The 20,146-nt window shown below is 38.7% G+C and overlaps 1 protein-coding gene across 1 annotated transcript; it reads left to right on the forward strand.

Annotated features, from left to right (window-relative positions):
• Window positions 1-24: 24 nt before the first annotated feature.
• Window positions 25-17,538, forward strand: usp31 (ubiquitin specific peptidase 31). Its single transcript, XM_081610140.1, has 16 exons — window positions 25-1,230; window positions 2,171-2,305; window positions 2,607-2,701; window positions 2,777-2,869; window positions 3,958-4,093; window positions 4,304-4,451; window positions 4,559-4,739; window positions 4,824-4,935; window positions 5,067-5,161; window positions 5,886-5,963; window positions 6,703-6,832; window positions 7,242-7,361; window positions 9,000-9,225; window positions 9,335-9,493; window positions 9,625-9,777; window positions 10,767-17,538. The coding sequence occupies exons 1-16, from the start codon at window positions 706-708 to the stop codon at window positions 12,248-12,250; spliced, it is 3,870 nt and encodes a 1,289-aa protein (XP_081466266.1). The 5' UTR covers window positions 25-705; the 3' UTR covers window positions 12,251-17,538.
• The last annotated feature ends 2,608 nt before the right edge of the window (window positions 17,539-20,146 follow it).

Genomic DNA, 20,146 nt, shown 5'->3' on the forward strand with positions numbered 1-20,146 from the left:
ATCATAAAAACAAAACAAAACAACAATTCAGTAAGTCTCCCTCCTGTCCAGTGCGTGGTGCTGTACAGCAGTTGTAAACCGTGATTTACGCATTTCACACGAAGAAGAAGCAAATTAAGCCTTTCCAGTCTGGCCCGAATGTGTCTCCAAATGAACCTAAAATGTGAGGTTATTCAGTTTCAGCACGGTGTCTAACTTTGACCGTCGTTAGCTGCATGCCATGGCGGAATATCCGTTCCGACTGGACCAAAATATCTCGACCGAAACAGACTGTCACCGTTTCAGGTGTTCGTGTTGTTATTGGAGCTAGCATTAGCCTTGGCTAAATTAGCTAAGGCTGCTGTTATTTTATACTTCAGCATAACTGATTCATCGCTGCAGGGCAGAAACCCGCAAAAACAAGGTAACTCCGTCGCAAGTTGCACCAATCCGCAATAACCGGGCTAATATCTGGATATTATTCTATTAATTATCGCAATCCTTTGTAGTTGTTTTATATATTTAAAAAAAAAAAAGTAATTAACTGTTGTGCGAGTTTTAGGGAGACACATCTCAGGCAAAATGTCCCGTGTATCAACGGTTAAGGTTAGCTAACAGACTCGGAGTTGTCCCAATACTAGAGCTGTTTTGAGATGTAGCAGCAGGTAGCCAGTGAGCTGACCCTGGTTCAGCACAGCCCGTCTGTCAGAAGGCAAAAGGGAAATCATGTCCTGCAAAGCCGCGACCAAGGACAAGAAGTCGAGCTTCAGCAAGAAGCTGTTCAGGCGAGGCTCCGTGCGCTCCGTGGGTAGCTTTATGAGCAAAGTCCTCCGGACGCTGACAGCCTTATCACACTTTGGATCTGAAGTGCAAACCGACGACGACAAGGATGATGGAGGATTCTCCGCGTTCAAATCTGGGAGTAAAGATGTCCCCATGGAGGATGGGGACTTTGGTGGGTTCCTGTCCGGAGATCGAGTTCCCGGAGTGTCAGGTCTGAAGAACCACGGTAATACCTGCTTCATGAATGCAATCCTGCAGTGCCTGAGTAACACGGAACTCTTCGCCGAGTACCTCGTTTTGGAGCACTACAAAGGCGAGGAGTTGGAGGAGGATAAGCCCAAAACAAACGGCGTGCATCTGCAGAAGAAAGGTCCTCTGGGCAAAGGAGAAGTGACCGAGCAGCTGTCCGGACTGGTGCGGGCTTTATGGACGTTTGAGTACACACCTCAGCATAGCAGGGACTTCAAGGTAAGAACCAAAACAACACAGTATGAATGGACATTAATGTTGATTTCTCATGTTACAATGTTTCCAATTCTCTGTCACCTTTAGCATCTTGGCACTGGTTTAGATGTGAATATCGGTTAAACTGAGGCTTCATCAAACAGGCAGAACGTATTGTTGGGTAGAGATGCACTGATCAGGCGTTTTTGGGGGGCCAATACCGTGTGCCAATTTTCTTCGTGAATCTCATCTGTTGATTCTGATTACTTAGAAAAAATAATCAGTCTTTAAAGATAAATTCTATTTTTTTTTCCCGGTCGGGTTATTCATTTTAATTCAGTAAAAATGTCTCTAGCCTTTGAGGAATTTGTATTCATCTAGACAATGTGAATTAAAGTTGATGCTATTGAAAATTGTGGCAGTTTTCAGCTTTATTCTTTGGATAAATAATAGAAAGAAAATCCAGTTTATTATTCCGTCAAATGATCACCGGTCAGAGCTGATGGCAGAAAATGTCCAGTGTCTGTTTGGTTGGTTGATGCTGCACTAATTATCAGCATGCAAATTATTAATTCCACACACTTAGGGTTTATTTGTCAGGAAACTTGCTATAATATTATTGCACATGTTAATTTTAAGATGAGGAAATATTTACAACATATTGTGCAGCCCTTGTGTTTATCTAAAATAAGGTTGGAAGAAAGATATAACAGAGATAAAATCAATTTATTCTTAGTCTTAAAATCAAGTTTGGATGTATGTAGTCAAATTTCAGTCTGTATGTATAATTGGATTGATCTGAGTATATATTTCTGTATAAACATTTATCTGTTTCTATTGCAAGTTCCCCAAGATGTCAATTGTTGTGAATTAATCTGCTAAAATGAACTAAATCATAGGCAAACTGAACGTTTTGGAGCTTTTGTCAGTTTTTTGTATTGTTGGATTTTGTCGTTTGTTGCAGAATGCTGTGTCAAAAAATGCCACACAGTTTAAAGGGAACGCTCAGCACGATGCTCAAGAGTTTCTGCTGTGGTTGCTGGACAGAGTACACGAGGATCTCAACACCGTCAACCCAAACACCAGGCCTGCTATTAAGGTGAATTGTGAAGCTATCAGAAGGATAATAAGTTGCAGGACGTCCTGTAATTTAAGTGAGAAATCTGAGACTTCACTCTTGATCTCTGAGCCATCAGATTATATATTTTTTTTCACATCACATTGTTTCTTATTTAATTTTGCTCATTAGCTTAAATTGTAGTCGGACCAAATTAGACTCTCCTGACCTTGTGCTTCCACTTGAATCTAGTAATATAAATTGCATCTCAAGGCATCATATGCACCTCACTGACGAGTGTAATTATGACCAGTCAGGTTAATAAATCATCTCGTCTCATTAGCCTCCCATTGAAGAAGATGACCAAAGCATAGAGGGGCCCTCTCCTCCTCTCTCTGCTGGGTCGTTTGTGCAGGAGCTGTTCCAGGCTCAGTACAGGTAGGCTTAATTCATTTAGAGTCTGCTAACACTATCTGTTGATCACATTAAGAGATTTATTCCCCCCCCTTACAGGTCTTCTCTTACGTGCCCGCATTGTCAAAAGCAGAGCAACACCTTTGACCCCTTCCTTTGCATCTCCTTACCAATCCCTCTACCACACACACGGTGAGTTCCTCTTTAAAGCTCTGGTTGTGGATCAGCAGGGAGGAACCAGTTTCTAGAGCTCTGCTTTCGGGTCCCTACACGTTCCTAACTATTGCCACTTAACGTGGCTGTGTTTTCTTCTTTGAAACTACACACACCTAAATACACTGCATACAGTCTCTAAAGCACTGCCACTTTTGACGTTAGGTCAAACACAGTGTTTGTGCATGCAGGTGTATGTGTTTTGAGAAGCTTACAAGGGTGTGACAATAATGGAAGTGTGTGTGTGTGTGTGTGTGCGTGCGTGTGTGTGTGTGTGTGTGTGTGTGTGTGTGTGCGTGTGTGTGTGTGTGTGTGTGCGTGCGTGTGTGTGTGTGTGTGGCGGTGGAGGGAAGGAAGGAAACCTGTTTTGACAGGAGGGCCGTCAAGCTAAAGGTGCAGGAGCATCAAACGGGTTGAGAAGGAGCATGTGCTCCAGTTTTTAAACAAAAACAATTACGTGTGAGCGCAGAGGGAGGAGAGAGAAGAAGAAAAACAAAAACTACTGTAGCATGTTGTTATGTTGTAGATCAGCAAGTTTAACCTGTAAGCAGTGCATCTTTTCTCTTTGGTAGTACAGGATGGATGAGTTTGCGGGGTGGGGGGGTTTTCCCACTTGTCCCAAATTGCAAATTCTTGTCTTTGGTAGGAGTGAAGAAGTGACAAATGTTTAAATGAGAGCACATTTTACCTTCTTAAAAACAGAGAAAACGAGAATGTGTTGAAGGGCTTGGCCTTGCAAGGATCAAAAATCTTGTTCACTGGAAATGAAAGCTGGACATTACTGTTGAGCGTATCAAACGTCTTCTCTTGAATGTGCAGTTATTAATGCAAACTTTGATTATTTTTGTTGGAATAACTCAGAAACGATGTGGTTTCTGCATCAGTAAAGGACAAACTACTAATTTATTGAGTCAGAATATCAGTCACTCTGTGATACTTCATTTTAAATTTACCGATGTGTCAAAGTTTTTTTTTTTTTTTACTTATCAGCTGGCTTAAAAGAACTGGTCATTTGCAAATCAATATACATTAAACAATATTTTTAACTTTCTTTTTTCTTTCATCAGGCCCTTGTATGTGACTGTGGTCTACCAGGGGAAGTACTCTCACTGCATGAGGATCGGAGTTGCTGTTCCTCTCAAAAGTACTGTCTATCGCCTCAGAGACGCCGTGTCACGTGAAACCAAGATCCCAATGGACCAGGTGCTATTCCTGTCTCTGTTCAGGGTCTGACAGTGAAAGGCTGTGTTACAGGCACAAGGTGTCGGCTCAGTCAGTGTTTGTCGAACTTATTCCACCTTCCAGTCAGATAGTAATTTGTAAATTGAGCTAGTTTTCCCTGAAGCGAGCGTTGAAATTGAAGGTAGCTGTCAGCAGAAGCATTATTTCGGCTTTCCCTTTTTCCTTTCCCAGTTTGTTCTGACTGAAATGTATTACGATGGCTTCCACCGCTCGTTTTGCGACGATGACGACGATCTTGACATCATCCAAGAGAGCGATTCCATCTTTGCCTTTGAGACACCAGAGACCTTCAAATTAGAAAACCTACGCACAAAAAGAGGTAAGCTGGAAACAATTTTCAAAAATGGTTCGATACTATTTTTTTTTTCTCCTTATAATAAACGATGCAGACACAGAAACATCAGTGTGCCTTTTTTTTTGTCACAGGAAGCCTTCTGGCAAATTTAAATCACAACAATTTAAAGTACGGGACAGAAATCAGCAGGACTCCATCCTTCATGCAGGGGGCAGTGACTCCTGTAACTGGATCTCCAAATAAAAACGTAGGGCCAGAAAAGGTTATTCTCCTGGTGTGTAACAGAGCGTGCACTGGCCACCAGGCAAAAAGGTACTGCTATGAAATATGTCAGCGCTTGTAATTTTGGTGAAGTGTCTTCCCAGTTAATGACAGCTTTATAATGTGTTTTATTAGATTTGGCCTGCCTTTTGTACTGTACATGGAGCGCACTGTGACTTGGGATGCTCTACAAAAAGAGATCCTGGAGAAAATGCGACATCTTTTGAGGCCTGGGGTCTACATCCAGGTAGGGAGATTTTACATTTCTGCCTGTTACATTGGGTGTAATCTAATTGAAATATTTTGTCTGTGAATTGACTCGTTTTTTACCAGCAGTGAGATCACAAAGAGCAATATAAAGATTACTTTATTGTTTAGGTTGGACCTTTCAGTCTTCGGGTGGTTGGCGTAGTTGGTATTACCTACCTCCTTCCTCAAGATGAGAGACCACTGTGTCACCCAACGGTTGAAAGGTCAGTTCGTGTAGTTAATGTCATGTTATTTTCACATATAAATTAAGCCTGATTTGGATTCTCCAGGATGCATCTTCTTATAGTTCCTTCGGTCATAGAAATACGAATTCCAAAAAACAATTATAGCAAATATGAAAATTGAGATGTATAGAATACACCAGTCTTCTCTAGATTTGCTTCTACTCATGTTCTCCTTTAGTTTTATTGCTTTTGGGGTAAGTTATGTTGAAGCAGGAATTTGAGTGTTGAGATTCTAGTTTAGCTTATTTTGTTCACTGGTTCATTACTTAACTGGTTACTTAACTGGTTCATTACTTAATGAACCAGTGAAGTGCGTCACTCTTGTGTCGTAATCCTTTATGTATTGCTGTTACACCGTTTGATCTTTAAGTGACATGTAATGAATGAAAGGACATTTGGTTCTAACAGTTCTTGATACTGGCTTCACATAACAAAAATATTAATAATATTTTATTAGTAGTATGTATCTGTAGAAATTCAGTTTTTACAATTGAATAAGTTTAAAGTTCTGATTTGACACTTTTACAGCAATTTATTTCTAATCAATGAAAAAGCTAAAGGACAACTAAAAATAAAGCGACATAGTTTAAGGACTTAAGCACAAAATGGTTGTGTACAGGAACGAGTCAGAGAACAAAATGTGTGAAATGGGAGTCTGAATTGTAAAAAAAATGCCACTGACTTTTTTTCTTTTTTATTGCAGAGCGTACAAGTCCTGTGGACAAGGGGGACCTCCACATGTGAAGATTGTGGTCGAGTGGGACAAGGAAACCAAGGACTAGTGAGTTAAAACACAGTTGAATTAACAAAGTTAATGCTCACTACTAGATGCCATAAAAAGAGAGATTCTGTAATGCACTATTAAAAATGTTAAAACAATTGTATTATTTAAATCGAATAACATCTTTTGTAGTGCAGAAGATTTTGCAGGTCAACAACAATTTATAAAAGTCACGGAGACCTAATCTGACAACTTTGATCAAAATTTCTGACAATGTTTTTGCTTTCTAAAGAACCTCAAACCAGACTCAGTCTCTTTTGAGCTCTTGAAAGTTTCTACTTTGGTACTGCCTTTCACAATTGTCTGATTTTGAAAAAATAGACCAGATTTTTCTTTGAACTGATGCTCTGCAGTTGGAAAAGCTTTCTTTTAACTAAACACCAGCGATGAAGTCCTCCTACCCAATCAGATGAATCAGCTTTTTTATGTCATGCCAGCCAAACTATCCTGGATCATCAGTGCACATGCCTCTTCTTGTCCGACTCAGTCTTTTACATTTCTCTGAATCAGGATTCTTTTGTGGGCAGTCGTTAAATTTTGTTCTAGAAGAGTCCTCTGAGTTGTTTTTATCTGGTCATTTTGAGGAAGTGATAAACTTGAACTGATTACTGCCACAGTTACTGGTGTTAACCTGCAATAAAGTATCAAAATACACTCTCATAATAATATCAACTAAAACAGAAGGTATTTGAAGAAATACCTGTGATCATTTTGATTATACGTCTCCTGTTTTCTGCAGTCTGTTCGGCCACACTGAGGAGGAGTACATTCCAGATGCAGAGAGCGTCTATCTGCACAGGCAGCAGCATCATCAGCCCCAGGCCTGCACCCTCGCTCAGTGCTTTCAGCTCTACACTAAAGAGGAGCAGGTACAAACCAGCAGACAAAAATGCTTTCACTCAGTAGTTTCCCATGAAAAGAATACAACCTAAATTTGCCTTGGCAATAGCAGTTTGAAAAAAAAAAAAAAACATCCCTACTTTTCTTTTTGTTTTTTGTTTAAAAATTTCTCCAAACATCCAAAAGCTATTCTGTTCTCACAGTTCAACGGCATGTAACTGCTAATGCTATGTTTCAGATAGACTAAAAATCCTAAGCTTCGTCAAATGCCTCCATTGTGGTTTAACTTGCCTCCAACTGCTCTGGTGGAAAGTAGAGAAAAGGGTGGAAACGTGGGCCTCATCCTGTGTGGAGCTTATTTTAAAAGCAGTGTGGTTGAAACTTGTTCTTCATTTTGGACTGCGTGCCTGCGTGTGTGTGTGTGTGTGTGTGTTTTAGCTGGCTCCAGACGATGCCTGGCGCTGTCCCCACTGCAAGCAGCTGCAGCAGGGCCGGATAAAGCTCAGCTTGTGGACGCTGCCGGATGTGCTTATACTGCATCTCAAGAGATTTCGACAGGTATTTGAGCTTAAGCGATTACTAAATAAACTTAAAACAGTCTTTCAAGCATATAATCGCATTCTAATAAATTTGAAAATTATTTAAAAATCTAATTTATTTCAGTAATTAATTACATTTATTCATGGTTATCTCGATGGCTTGCAGGGTTATATCAAACTAATAATTGAGTGTCCCAGAAAATTTTGTAAAAAAAAAAAATCTATGTTAAAGGATTTGTTTTATCTAAAGGTTTTCTGTTGTCTTCTCAGGCGTAGATAAGGCTGCTGATTTGTCAGTAGTTTTCAGTCATTGATACCCTCTGTTTAGAGGAGCATAAGCCACGAAAGGTCATCGCTGTGGAAGTTGGTTGTTGATGCATATCAGTGGTTATTAAAAGAAAATTTAACAGAAATAAATATTTGAAATATGTCACTGTGTTTAATTAATCCCTATATTACACAAGTCACACTTAGGCCTGTCGCAATAAACGATAAATTAATTAATCGCACAATAAATTAAACCTATGGACCTCATTTTAATTATCGGCTTTATCGTCTCTTCCGGCCTTTTTTCTTTCTCTTGATGACACTGAATGAAAAAAGGCTCAGCTCCGGTGCTCTCCACTGACCGACCCTTCCTCATTTCCTTAGTGTCCAGCTCACATTACACGAGTTGTCGGCCGACTGTCGGCCCATTTTCGAAACCCGAGAGACCACACCTTAGCCGACAGAAATCCCAGGTATAACGGTTCGATCGGGTTCGTCTTGCCATGTGGTGTCCAGCCACCTGGGCACAAAATAATGGCTACAAGTCCAGTTAACTAATTTTAAAATCAGGCATTAATCAATGCTTTACTAGAATCTACCTGTGATGCATGTGGCTAGAGTCAGCGTAAAGTCCTGAGTGCATGAAAATCATTATAACCTATTTATGTCACGTTAACGAAGAACAGCTGAAAACTTACCGGGTTTATCAACTGCGGTAGCAATTTGGCTCCAGTTCCTCCCCTTGTCATTTCTATATTCTTTGCACGAAATGTTGAATAAATATTAATGTTGTTTCTACATATCATCTCCAATGTTTGCTGGACTTCGGGTCCAATCTTAGATCAGCCAACGATCTAAGATTGTCATAAGGAGAAAATAGGGGCAAAAAATCATCTAGTATGAATTATTGCATTAGGTAGTCGGATGTGCCCATCTTCTTTATTTAAATCTAGTGATTACTGACAGGCACATACAGACTTCATAATCTGCACTCTTTTGTTTGAATGCAATATTTATTTCCACTTTGGCTTTATGTTGTTTAGTTTTTATTCAAGTACGTTTTTTGTTAAAGGAGACTGAGAATCCATTTTATTTTTGTTTTTGGTTGTTTTGTTTATTTAGTTTATCAGTTCCAGTGTTATGTGTTCTTTTGAAAATAAAGTGTATTTATCAGGAAATCGCATGTATTATTAGTCATATTCATTAATCAGTGTCAAAAGATCTTGAAACAATATTATCGTTTATCGCAATAATTTTTTTAGACAATTAATCGTCCAGCAAAATTTGTTATTGTGACAGGCCTAGTCACACTTTTTAAAATAGATTTCTGAAAGAAAAAAAACATTTCAATCTAACTTGCTTCTGGATCTCCATCGGTTTCTGAATTCAGGAAGGAGACCGGAGGGTGAAGATGCAGAACATGGTGAGGTTCCCACTGATGGGGATGGACATGGCACCGCATGTGGTCAAGAGAAGCCAGAGCAGCTGGAGTTTACCGTCTCACTGGTCGCCATGGAGACGGTCCTACGGCCTTGGGAGGAACCCCGATGACTACCTTTATGACCTGTATGCTGTTTGCAACCATCATGGCAATATGCATGGAGGACACTACACTGGTGATGCACTTAGTTGAAGCGATTTTAAACAATGTTCATATTTCAAGATCCAAATGAACGGGTTTGATTGTTAATTTGAACCCGTTTTATTCTTGCTCTGTGTACTCAGCTTACTGCAAAAACTCTGTTGATGGTCAGTGGTACTGCTTCGACGACAGTGAGGTGACACCAATTTCTGACGATGCTGTGTGTCAGCAAACGGCCTACATACTGTTTTATCAGAGAAGAACCACAATTCCCTCTTGGTCTGCCAACAGCTCTGTTGCTGGTCAGCATCCTTTATATACTGTTTGCATGCAGACTTAACCCAATGATCATGTTTTGACAAAATTACCTGAGATCTCTCTTTGTGCTGGAACTTAAGTTTTGATCTGAATCCCCCCCTCGTCTGTCACACAGGCTCCACTAGCTCATCACTGTGCGACCACTGGATCAATAGGTTACCTGGAAGCAGGCCTGCCAGTTTGGCCTCTGGAGCTTCATCCAGACGTACCTCGCTTGCTTCACTGGCTGAGTCAGTGGAGTTTCCTGCAGAACGCAATGAGGATGATGGTGAGGATAGACCTTCATTTAAAGTGTTTGAAATTGCATGGGAAGTGGTCATTTCAACCACATTCATCTGACTGTATTTTCCCATATTAATTTTGAGTGACTCACAAAGCTAAAAAAGCCTACAACCAGAAATGAAATCAGGCTAAATAAGAACTATTATTATTTTTTATTGTAATCAAGCTGCTACCAATCCCACCCACCCCCCAAAAAATGTTCCAATGAAATATTACTTGGACGTTTCTACATAGTTGATAGTAACACATTCAGTCATTCTGTGCTGCTCTGCAATATATATGATAAATAACTGTCTGTTATGATTTATGTCCATGTCAGTTTATTGATTCAGTTGTCAACCACAAGTTTTATGAGTTGCGAAACTTGTTTTTGTGTCCGTTGTTACTAGATCGCCTCAATTTAATACAATATATATTATTATCATGTCCTACTTTTGTAAACCCCATATTATTCTGATATTAGAAGTGGGCATTTACTGTATTGTTTATCACTTATGAACATTTCTTATCGTGATAAAAAATTTGATTTATTGTTGTCTTGATAAATTTCCTTTAATGATATAAGAAAAATCCAATACTGATATTACCAGGAATGTTATTTTTATTATTTTCTCCACTGTTCCACAACAATCAGTACATTTGAAAATTAGATTAAACGTAGTTACTTTGCATAGTTTATTGATGTAAATTACATTTTCCATTGAAGAAGCCAATTTAAAACATGAACATTTTTCAAGAATAGTATTTGTGTTTGTGACACTATGATTGCTGAACCATACAGTTACTTAATAAAGACATAATACATAGTTTTTCATAATCATTTTTATTATCACAATAGTGCCACAAAATATTGTGATAAAATTCTAAGTCCATATCGCCCACCCCAGTTCGATGTTTGCTCATTTAGTTTAAGAAAAAACAAAAATCTTTTTCGCTTAACAATAAAATAATCTTTAAAACCTTTGCTGTTTTTAGGAGGATTTTCAGTCCGCCCATTTGTGAGAAGCATTCAGCGACAGAGCTTGTCCTCAAGGTCATCTATTGCCAGCCCTTTGGCCTTCAGCGACAGTGGAATGAAGCCGTCTTGGTCTCTCTCTGCCAAGCTCCAGATGAGATCCAACTCACCCTCACGCTTCTCCTTGGACTCTCGGTGTTCTCCTCCTCTGGAGAGGATAGGAGAGGCAGGCGACGATAAGGTATCCACGTCCTGTTTTGGCAGCTACAGTCGACATGAACGGTACTTTGGCAGCAGGACTCCGTTGTCTATGATGGAAAGCAACTTCGGTGAAGACGGCAATAAAAGGTTCCTAGACATGATGTACTGCAGGGCTCCCACCCCAGTGGAAAAGAAGAGCAACAAAAACGACACAACTGACAACAACAATGAGATCACAGCTATAGACCAAAACATACAACCCGCTCAAGCAACCCCCTCCAAAGAGCAAAAAAGAAAAAGTAGCATTGGAGGATTCACCCTGAAGTCCGAGAGCACAGGCTCTATCAAGAGCTCCAGCAAAACAGAGTTGGAGAAGACCTCCAAAAAACGTCTGTGCTCAATCAATAAGAACCCAGCCTCCGACGCGTCTTCCAGTTCCCCGGCAAAAGGCAAGAAGCTGAGCAGCACGAAGGAGAAGACTGCAAACACGAAGAAAAGCACCTTGACACCCAGTGGAACTCCCTCTAAAACGAAGGAATCGAATAAAACTCCCGAGGCGACTCCACAACGTAAACCTTCCCTCCGCTCCACACCTCAGTCTTCAGCTTCTCCCTCTCCAACTGCGAAGAAGAACTCGAGCATTACTGAGAAAGGCTCGACGAGCTGCCGGAAACGACTGATGGAAAGGAGTTTCAGCAGAGATTCTATGCACACCAGCCCCCTCGTTGACAGCCATCGGAGCAGTTGTGTGTCCCGTAGTTCAATTCCCAAGAATGGGGACAGTAGTCGGCTTGAGAGGAGGTCTGTAAGGAGTTCCAGCAGCAGTTCTTCAGTCACTAGCCTGCGCTCACCAAGTGTATCCACCAGAGACCTACAGCGGAGTAGCAAATCAGAGGAAAAAGGCTTGTCTTTCTTCAAGAGTGCCCTCCGACAAAGAGAAAGTCGCCGGTCGGCCGATTTAGGAAAAAGCGCATTGCTTACCAAAAAGGCTTCGGAGAGGACATGCAAGCAGAACGGACAAGCTAAGGAGGTAGATGGTGACGATCAAAAGGTTGGAGACGCAGGGTCCTCGAAAACCTCTAAAGAAACTCTGGGAGGCGAGTCAAACTCAGACAAGCAGGCGTCTTCCAAGCCCCCCAGCTCTCTTAGTCGTACTCTACTAGGAAAGTCTAAGTCTTCCTCATCCGATGTAAGTAGCAAGTCTCGTACAGATGGGAAGAAACCTCTAGAAAAGATGGCATCTTCTCGAAAGCTGTCATCAAGCATGCAATCTCCTGCACGAACAACACAGAGGCCTCAGTGATACATCGGTGGTAGTAATGAGAAATAGAACAATGCAGCTATTTACGTTGTGCCTAAGTTTCAGTTAGCATCAGATGTATTTGAGACACACTTTTTGTTGTTATGGTTTTGTACATCAGCCCTAAAGTCGTTGGTTTTGAAATTTCCCTGTTTAAGATATTTCTTTTTTGTTTTTTATTAAAGTAAAAACATTCTGTCATCTGCATATAAGAGTTTATGGCACTTGCCTGACATGCTAACAGTATTTTTCCAGCCTTTCGAATGTCTTCTGTAAATATTCAAAAGTCAGTGGCAAAGAAAACAAAACCATGACATCAAAATTAGCCTCTGGTACCAACTCCCAGTTATTTCATAGTTTGGAAAACACGTTTTAAGTTTCATTCTGAAATAATTCTTTAAAAATTTTATTTTTGGCAAATTGCTTTGAGCCTCTTGCCTTTCTCACCTCTCTTCATGTTGTCTACACATTTATTAATATAAATCTTAAGTTTTTACATTGAAAGCAGTGGAGGAAAATGCATGCCATATTTACTTGTAAAGATTCACTAACATTCTTGAAAGTGTTTGGCATTGATGCATAGGAGCAACAACAAATGAGTCTTTATTTTGAATATTAAAAAAAAAAAAAATTAAGTGAATGATGGCTCTAGACCAAAACCGAAAATATTAAAAATTGCTCTATCAAAGAGGTTTTGCAAAAGTTTGAAACTTTAGTTTGTTTTTATAGAGTACTGTTTTGATAAAAGTTTTCTTTTAAGTAAAAATGTATTTAGGTTCTGATGTAAAAAAAAAAAATTGGATGTTTTGAAAGAAAAGCCCTTTAAAAATTAAAGTTTATAAATATATATCGATATAATCTATAAAACTGTAGACATAACATAAATTGTATCTGTTTTCCCCCCTCTATGAGCAAGATAAGAAATGATCTTAAGCGCCTTTTAATGCTGCACATGGAACAAAATGTTGCCTTTTGGCAAAATAGTCTTTTACTGTAAGTGTCACCTATAGGAATGTTGTTCAATAGCACTTTGTATAGATAAAAACATAGGAAAAATTATTATATAATAGTTGGTTAAATAGTATAGGGTGTATGGTAAAGTAGAGTAAGCAGCCTTAGACTTAAAATGGTAAAAGGGTACATTCATCTCAATGTTGCAAGGGTCACCGTACCATAAGAAATATCTCATTTAATACACCTGGTGCTGTAACAGACCACTGCTTCAGTAGCACTGACAGGTTTTCTTCTTTTAAATAATGACGTTAAGAACTGTAACCACAATTTTAACGAGTTACAGAGTTGTTGGTGTTTGTATCATAACCTTTGGTACCTCATTCAAGATACTATATTTGACAACATTTTGTCTTCTGAAGACTGAATCACGTTATTGGTAATGAGCCATTTACTTAGCTAAATAACTCAGCAGATGTTGTCTGGGAGTAGTTGTCAGTGTGTGGACATGAATGCTGAACTTTCTGATCCGATCTACCAGACATTGCGTGACGGTTTTACTTTATAAACAATAGAAGGAAAGTAATGTGCAAGTCAGGAGCCTGGCGTCAGGCTTGTTTTAGACTGTAACTGCAGCTTTGTCATTGTAAGGCTGTGCCACCTCGACTGGCAATACTCACACATCAGAAACCAGCAGAGACTTTGTTTTCAAAGATTTAAATGTCTGTACAGGATCAGAAGTTAAATCTCAAATAGTTTTTTATTTTTTTTACTTTAGATATGCAGGAATCTGTTTCCGTAGCATTTGTCAAGTTTACAATGGTTCTCGGGTTGTTTGAGAAAATGCCACCTTATTGAACCTGACTGCCTTATTTAAAAGGTCTGTATGGAATGTGTCTGTCAAAATGACTATGTAGGTCTATCAAAAGTCTCTCTAACCCTGAATAGTTATTTGACAATCTTAAGTTTAAAAAGAACTGTTAAGCGATGCACCAACATCAGGTTGGAAAGTGTATAATTCTCCATCTAAACTGGCAAATAAAATTATTGAATCAAATATATTGTTCACTTGATAGGCAGGATCTATCAGTAATAATGTTTCATAAAACAAAGGAAATAGGCCTGAATCTAAAAACTAGACACACTTACCAATGAAACACAACAAATATTTTTAATTATGTTTTTATGTTACAGTCCCACATTTGGATATGACATCATCCTCGGTTGATGCCTGCTACAATAGCTCATTTCTGTCACAGACCGTAAAAATAAAAGGCAGCATGTTTAGATAATGTGGCGTTGCTGTAGCTGCTCTATTTACCTAATCTATCAGGAACATGTGCATGGCACTCGAATCAGAAGAGACTTTTTTTATTATTATTCATTTTGCTTTGTCTTTCTGTAAAGTCTAACTGTTGGTATACATTTCAGAAATGGCTCATTCCATCCTTCGTGTTTGTGTTTCCATGTCCAAGTTCATGTAGCCGCAAAGCAGTGTGATGCCCTTTTACTTACAAAGCTTTTTTATATTTTCTATTAGGGTTGGAGGTCGCTGTTAAGACAATCTGATAAAAAAACAAAAAACAAACATAAAATGTTAATACTTTATTAAGAATATGTAAATATAAATCATCTCTTTTGGGTACATCATCTTCCTAAAACATTCTAGAGTTTTTGGGACCCTATAAAGACAGGTGGTGGTATGTTCCACTGTTTCCCCATCTGTTTTTATCACCACTACATTTCTGACAGTTTCTTTAAACATGCTAAATACATAGAGATCTGACTGGTTAGCACTTATAGTTTAATATTAAACGTCAGGCAGCTAATTCTTTGGAAATTGGGCAGGTTTTCAGCTGAGATGCAACTTAGTGAATTGGAACGCTACTGAAAGATTACAATTATTTCTCTAATTCAGTTTAAAAGGAAGCATTGATTCTATTGACTAAGGCTTACAGCTAATAAAGTCAAAATTCAGTTTCTCATTAAGATACTGCACTCTTTTGCTGCAATCTGAGACCTTCATTTTCAAATTTTCTGGATACAGATGTGTGCGATGGGTATTTATGCTCCGGTGCTATCTGCACGCCACACTTTGTGATTCTCCCCACAACAAGTCAATGACCTTTTGATTCACAGTCCTCACAAAGCCACGGTTACCTTTCTTGATTCTGCCATATTTACTACCACTCTTTTTTTCTTCCACTCAACTTTCTTTTGGTATGAGACAAAGCACTGTGCGAACAGGCAGCTTCCTTGACAGTGACTTTTTGTGGCTTATGCACGAAATAGAAATTGACAACGGCCGTTGTAAAGCAGTTGTCCCTAATAAGACAACACACCTGTAGTAAAAACTCATTTTAATGGTCCTGTGTGGTATTTTTATTTTTTTGAGAAACTGAATTTATGGTTCCCATGAGCTGTAATCCAGAATCACCTAGGTAACAAAAATAAACACCTGAAATATATCACTCAGTGGCTAGTTTGTATATTTCAGCTAAATCGAAATAACGTTTCGATTTTTACATTTACGTATCAAAGCTGCTTCCAAATGTTCAAGAGAGATAAAGATTTTGCTAAAGCAAACAAATACAATTTGGGATTTACTTGCTATAATTTTAATATCCAGATGTTGAGATAAAATAAAAGTATAAAAATGTGTAGAATCAAAGAGTTAACCAGTTCTCATTCCAGTTGAAAACATTAAAGCTGAATCACAATCTTCACATGAATCTTCTTTGTCTACCCTCCTGCACTGCAGTGCATGTCTCTCTTTTTTTTTTTTTTTTCATTTTTCCTTTGCCGCTTCCTGTAAACGTGTCATTGTACAGAGCAGAATGATTAATGAATGCAGTATTGCATGAAAACACTAATGCATGTATTTTAAATCAACTATGCAAGAGTCTGCAGCTGTGTAACATAGATTGCAATGCATGGCTGGTATATCCCATTGCTTTATTTGCACACCTTTTACGATATTTCCGAATTATACAACACAGAATATTTCATTTTTGCTGTAAAGTGTTTCGAGTCATCTTAATTTCCTCCGTGTTGACTTTCTCTAATCTTTATGGGTGCTCCCACTAGTCTGGTGGGGCTTTTTTTTGTCGTCGTCGTTTCACATTTACCGTTGTACACCAGCAGAGATAATACTATGGATGCGAAAATCTATATGTGGATACTATGTCGACTCATTATCTATGACTGTATATTGTGAAAGCCTTTCATTAGTTTACTTCAGTGGGGGGAAAAGACCGTGTGAACCCCTGTTGCCATTTTCTCAGCTGCATCCAAGGTGTGGTCAGTCTTCAATATATATAAAGTAAAAAAAAATATTAGCGTAGCTACATGCAATAAATAGAGATAGTAAATTTAGTTTTGTAATACAGTACATGAATTTTTTTCAGTTTCATGTTTATCAGACAGTCATTTCAGTCGTGCTGATTTTATTTTTTATTATTGATTCACATTTTTAAAAAGCCAGTTTTACAGATGACTCCTTTGTTTTTGTCTTTTTCACGGCTTGTGAACTTTTGTTAATTGCATATTTAGCCAGCCGCGCTGCAGGAGCAAACATCTCCCTCTGTTGAGATAAAATAGCACGTTACATATTCCAATATGCATTTTGCTGCTAAACTGAAGCCGCATTGAACCTGGAAACTAAAGTAGCTGCATTTTTTACGTTTGAGTTACACACTTCATTTCTGCAGGTTCTGTGGCACTTCAAATATATTCCCCCAAGTAGAGCTTCGAAGTTTAAAAGGCTTGCAGTGCTTTAAAGTGGGTTTTTGAGGCATTTTTCAAATGTAAGCACTACAAATGTACTAAAACTAATCGCTAGCCTTAAGCAGTCACATGTAATGGTTATGTATCTTTGGATGATGCAGAATTTAGAAAGCTGTGTAATGAAATGTCTTGAGTGTCATTTTTTTTTAAGCTAGAAAATCATTCTGGATACACAGAATGTCTCTTTTGTTTTTTGTTTTTTACTTTTATATAATCCACAAGCTGTTTTGTAAAATTAAATATGTTGCAAATGTTTACTTTTTAAGTTTGAGAATAGTTTATTCCTTTTTATCAGATCGACAGCTGCATTTTCTGATTCTTGTTATACATTACAGCCTCTATTCCACAATATGCCTGTGCATTTTTTTTTTTTTTTTGTTAAACTGTTTGGTCATTTAGCTGTTTTGAACTCATAAGTCTTTTGAATTTAAGTTAATTTATTTTTTTATTTTGTTTTTTTCTATCATGTGCACTTTTATATTTGTTTCGTCCAAACGGACAAATGTGTACATACTTTCATGCAAGTACAAAATTAAACTTCTCATTAAAATGTTGAGTGTTTGGACTTCTTTTTATAACGATTTTGTAACTATACTATTTTCCCCCACCAGGTGGCGCTTTTGTCAAGCAAACTAGCTACTCGTGTTTTTGTAGTATTTTGTTCATTAGTTAACATTATTGCTGAAGACAGCAGCAGTCTCAGTGTATTTACATTTTATTGAGATTACACTTTGCTATCAGTGTTTGTCTCTCGTGTCACTAAATGTACTTTACTGGCATGAAGTTCATCGTGGAGTCCAGCAGTCCCCACAGCATGCGGTTTAAAACCCAAAGTGTTTGTGCAAGATGCATAAGCCCATAAAAATATGGCTTATTGTGTCATTGTTGCAGATACTCTGTAATCTGAGATATCAACACTCAGCAACACTCAAAATTTGAATTTGTGAACTGGGTTGTTATTTCAGACTTTTCCTCGTGACGCAGCATAGAGGTGCAGGAGCGAGGATGTGCAGATGCAAGCATGTCTGAGCTTAGCTTTTCTCAGAGAAGAGAATAATAATAATTGAACATCTTTAACTTTCTGGTTGAAAAAAAATAAATCACAATTGGGAAGTATTGTTTTATTATATTGGCATAGAGGATTTGGAGATCACATTGCTGTTGTTCATCAGTGTGGAATGAAGAAAAGTGAGAGCTGTGTTAGAAATGAAACGTGCTATAGACTTCTTTTGAACCTGGGTAAGATTTTTTTATTATTATTATCTGAATTATTAAAACATTCCTTCAACAAAATCTGCCTCAAATTCTTGAGAACTTAAATGAAAATGAATTCAGAAAGTTTTACGCAAGATATTTCTGGCTCAAAAAGTGAATAAAAAATACTGTCGGGGAATGACTTGAAATTGCTTTAGGTTTCAATATTTTTTATTTGAATGGACTTTGGGGAATCACTGAAACTACTATACATCACACATCTGATCAATATCCTCTAAGTATGATTTTTAAAGAACTGATTAGAATTTTTATGCATGAAATAAGAATTTGATCACCAGCCAATTTAAAAAGAACTCCGACCTTCACAAAGTTGTTGGTCGATCTTTAAGAAGCCTTCCTGTCCTCCACTCATTACCTGTAGTAATTGCACCTGTTTGAACTTGTTACCTGTATACAGGGGTGAAAGTAGGCGGGTATACGGTCGGGTACTAACCCTCGTAACCCTAAAAGATTTAGTGGGGGAACGCAGTACCTGCAAGAGAGGGGAGCGGCTGTCAGCTGTAAGAAATCAACGGGTTCACTGTGAAGCTGTGACTGATAAGTTTTTCAAGAACAATCTGAAACACGACTTAATCCATCCATCCATTTTCTTGCACCCTTGTCCCTCAGTGGGGTCGGGAGGGTTGCTGGTGCCCATCTCCAGCTAACGTTCCGGGCGAGAGGTACACCCTGGACAGGTCGCCAGTCTGTCGCAGGGCAACACAGAGACACAACCATGCACACACACACTCACACCTAGGGGCAATTTAGAGAGACCAATTAACCTGACAGTCATGTTTTTGGACTGTGGGAGGAGAAAACCCACGCATGCACAGGGAGAACATGCGAACTCCATGCAGAATCGAACCCAGAACCTTCTTGCTGCAAGGCAACAGCTCTACCAACTGCGCCACAGTGCAGCCCCACGACTTAATCAGTTAATAAATAGCTTTTTCCCCCCATTTCATATTGTTTCTGAACTGTTCGTGCTTTGCTAGAGCAGCGGTGCAATACCTCGAACCACTAGCGGAACAAGTCAGTGTCGGGCCGAGGGGCGGGGCCAATGACCGGGCCCCTCACGTGTATCACCTGCGCCGCTGGAAACTGTTGAGTCGATATCGGCATTAGGTGACAAACTGAACGCCGCCAGGACGCTGAGACCAGCACGTCCTCCTCTGACTGGCTTAAAACGTTCATAACTTTATTAAAGAACAAGGGAAAAAAATCAATAAAACATGTTCAAATTAATGACCCAACAACAATAATAATCTCAGTAATTATTGTTTCAACAAGGTGTTGCGCAATTCTGCGCGTTTCGGTTCCATTACAAAATAACTAGCAGAGCAGGAGTTTAAAATGAACTAATCAACCACCGCTGTGTTCATGAGAGGATTATTAATGATCACAAAATAAATATCAAGCCTGAAAACCTAATATCATAACAGACCGAATGTTATGTTTTAAACGTAACCTGTGCTCAGCGCGTGGTGGTTGCCATGGCAACGGGTGTGCTTTAAGAGGGAGATTTTTTTAGAGTTGTTCACCTGTTCAGGTTGTTTTACCTTTGTTTACCTTTGCTGTGGCTCGTCACAGCTGCTGTAGTTTCTCAACATTCAATAAACACAAACTTGGACTAATTATCTCGTTTTTTTTGTGAGTATACGTCATTTACAACAAACATCAGTATTTAACAAAAAAAATGGCTTCTCCTGCGATAATTATGTGAAATTAAATTAACTGTCTAGTATTTCAGAAAAAAATAGTTTGGGCATCTCGCTTTGAGCTCAGAGTCTGGGAGATTTTTACTCTAGCAAACAATTTTTTTTTGCTCCTTATTTAGTGGAAATATTGATGTTGATGAGATTTTCTCCAAAATGATAACCTTTCTCAATCCTCATCCATCCATCC

This window comes from Poecilia reticulata, chromosome 8 (assembly GCF_904066995.2).
Source record: "Poecilia reticulata chromosome 8, P_reticulata-male-v2, whole genome shotgun sequence".
Taxonomy (NCBI): Eukaryota; Metazoa; Chordata; class Actinopteri; order Cyprinodontiformes; family Poeciliidae; genus Poecilia; species Poecilia reticulata.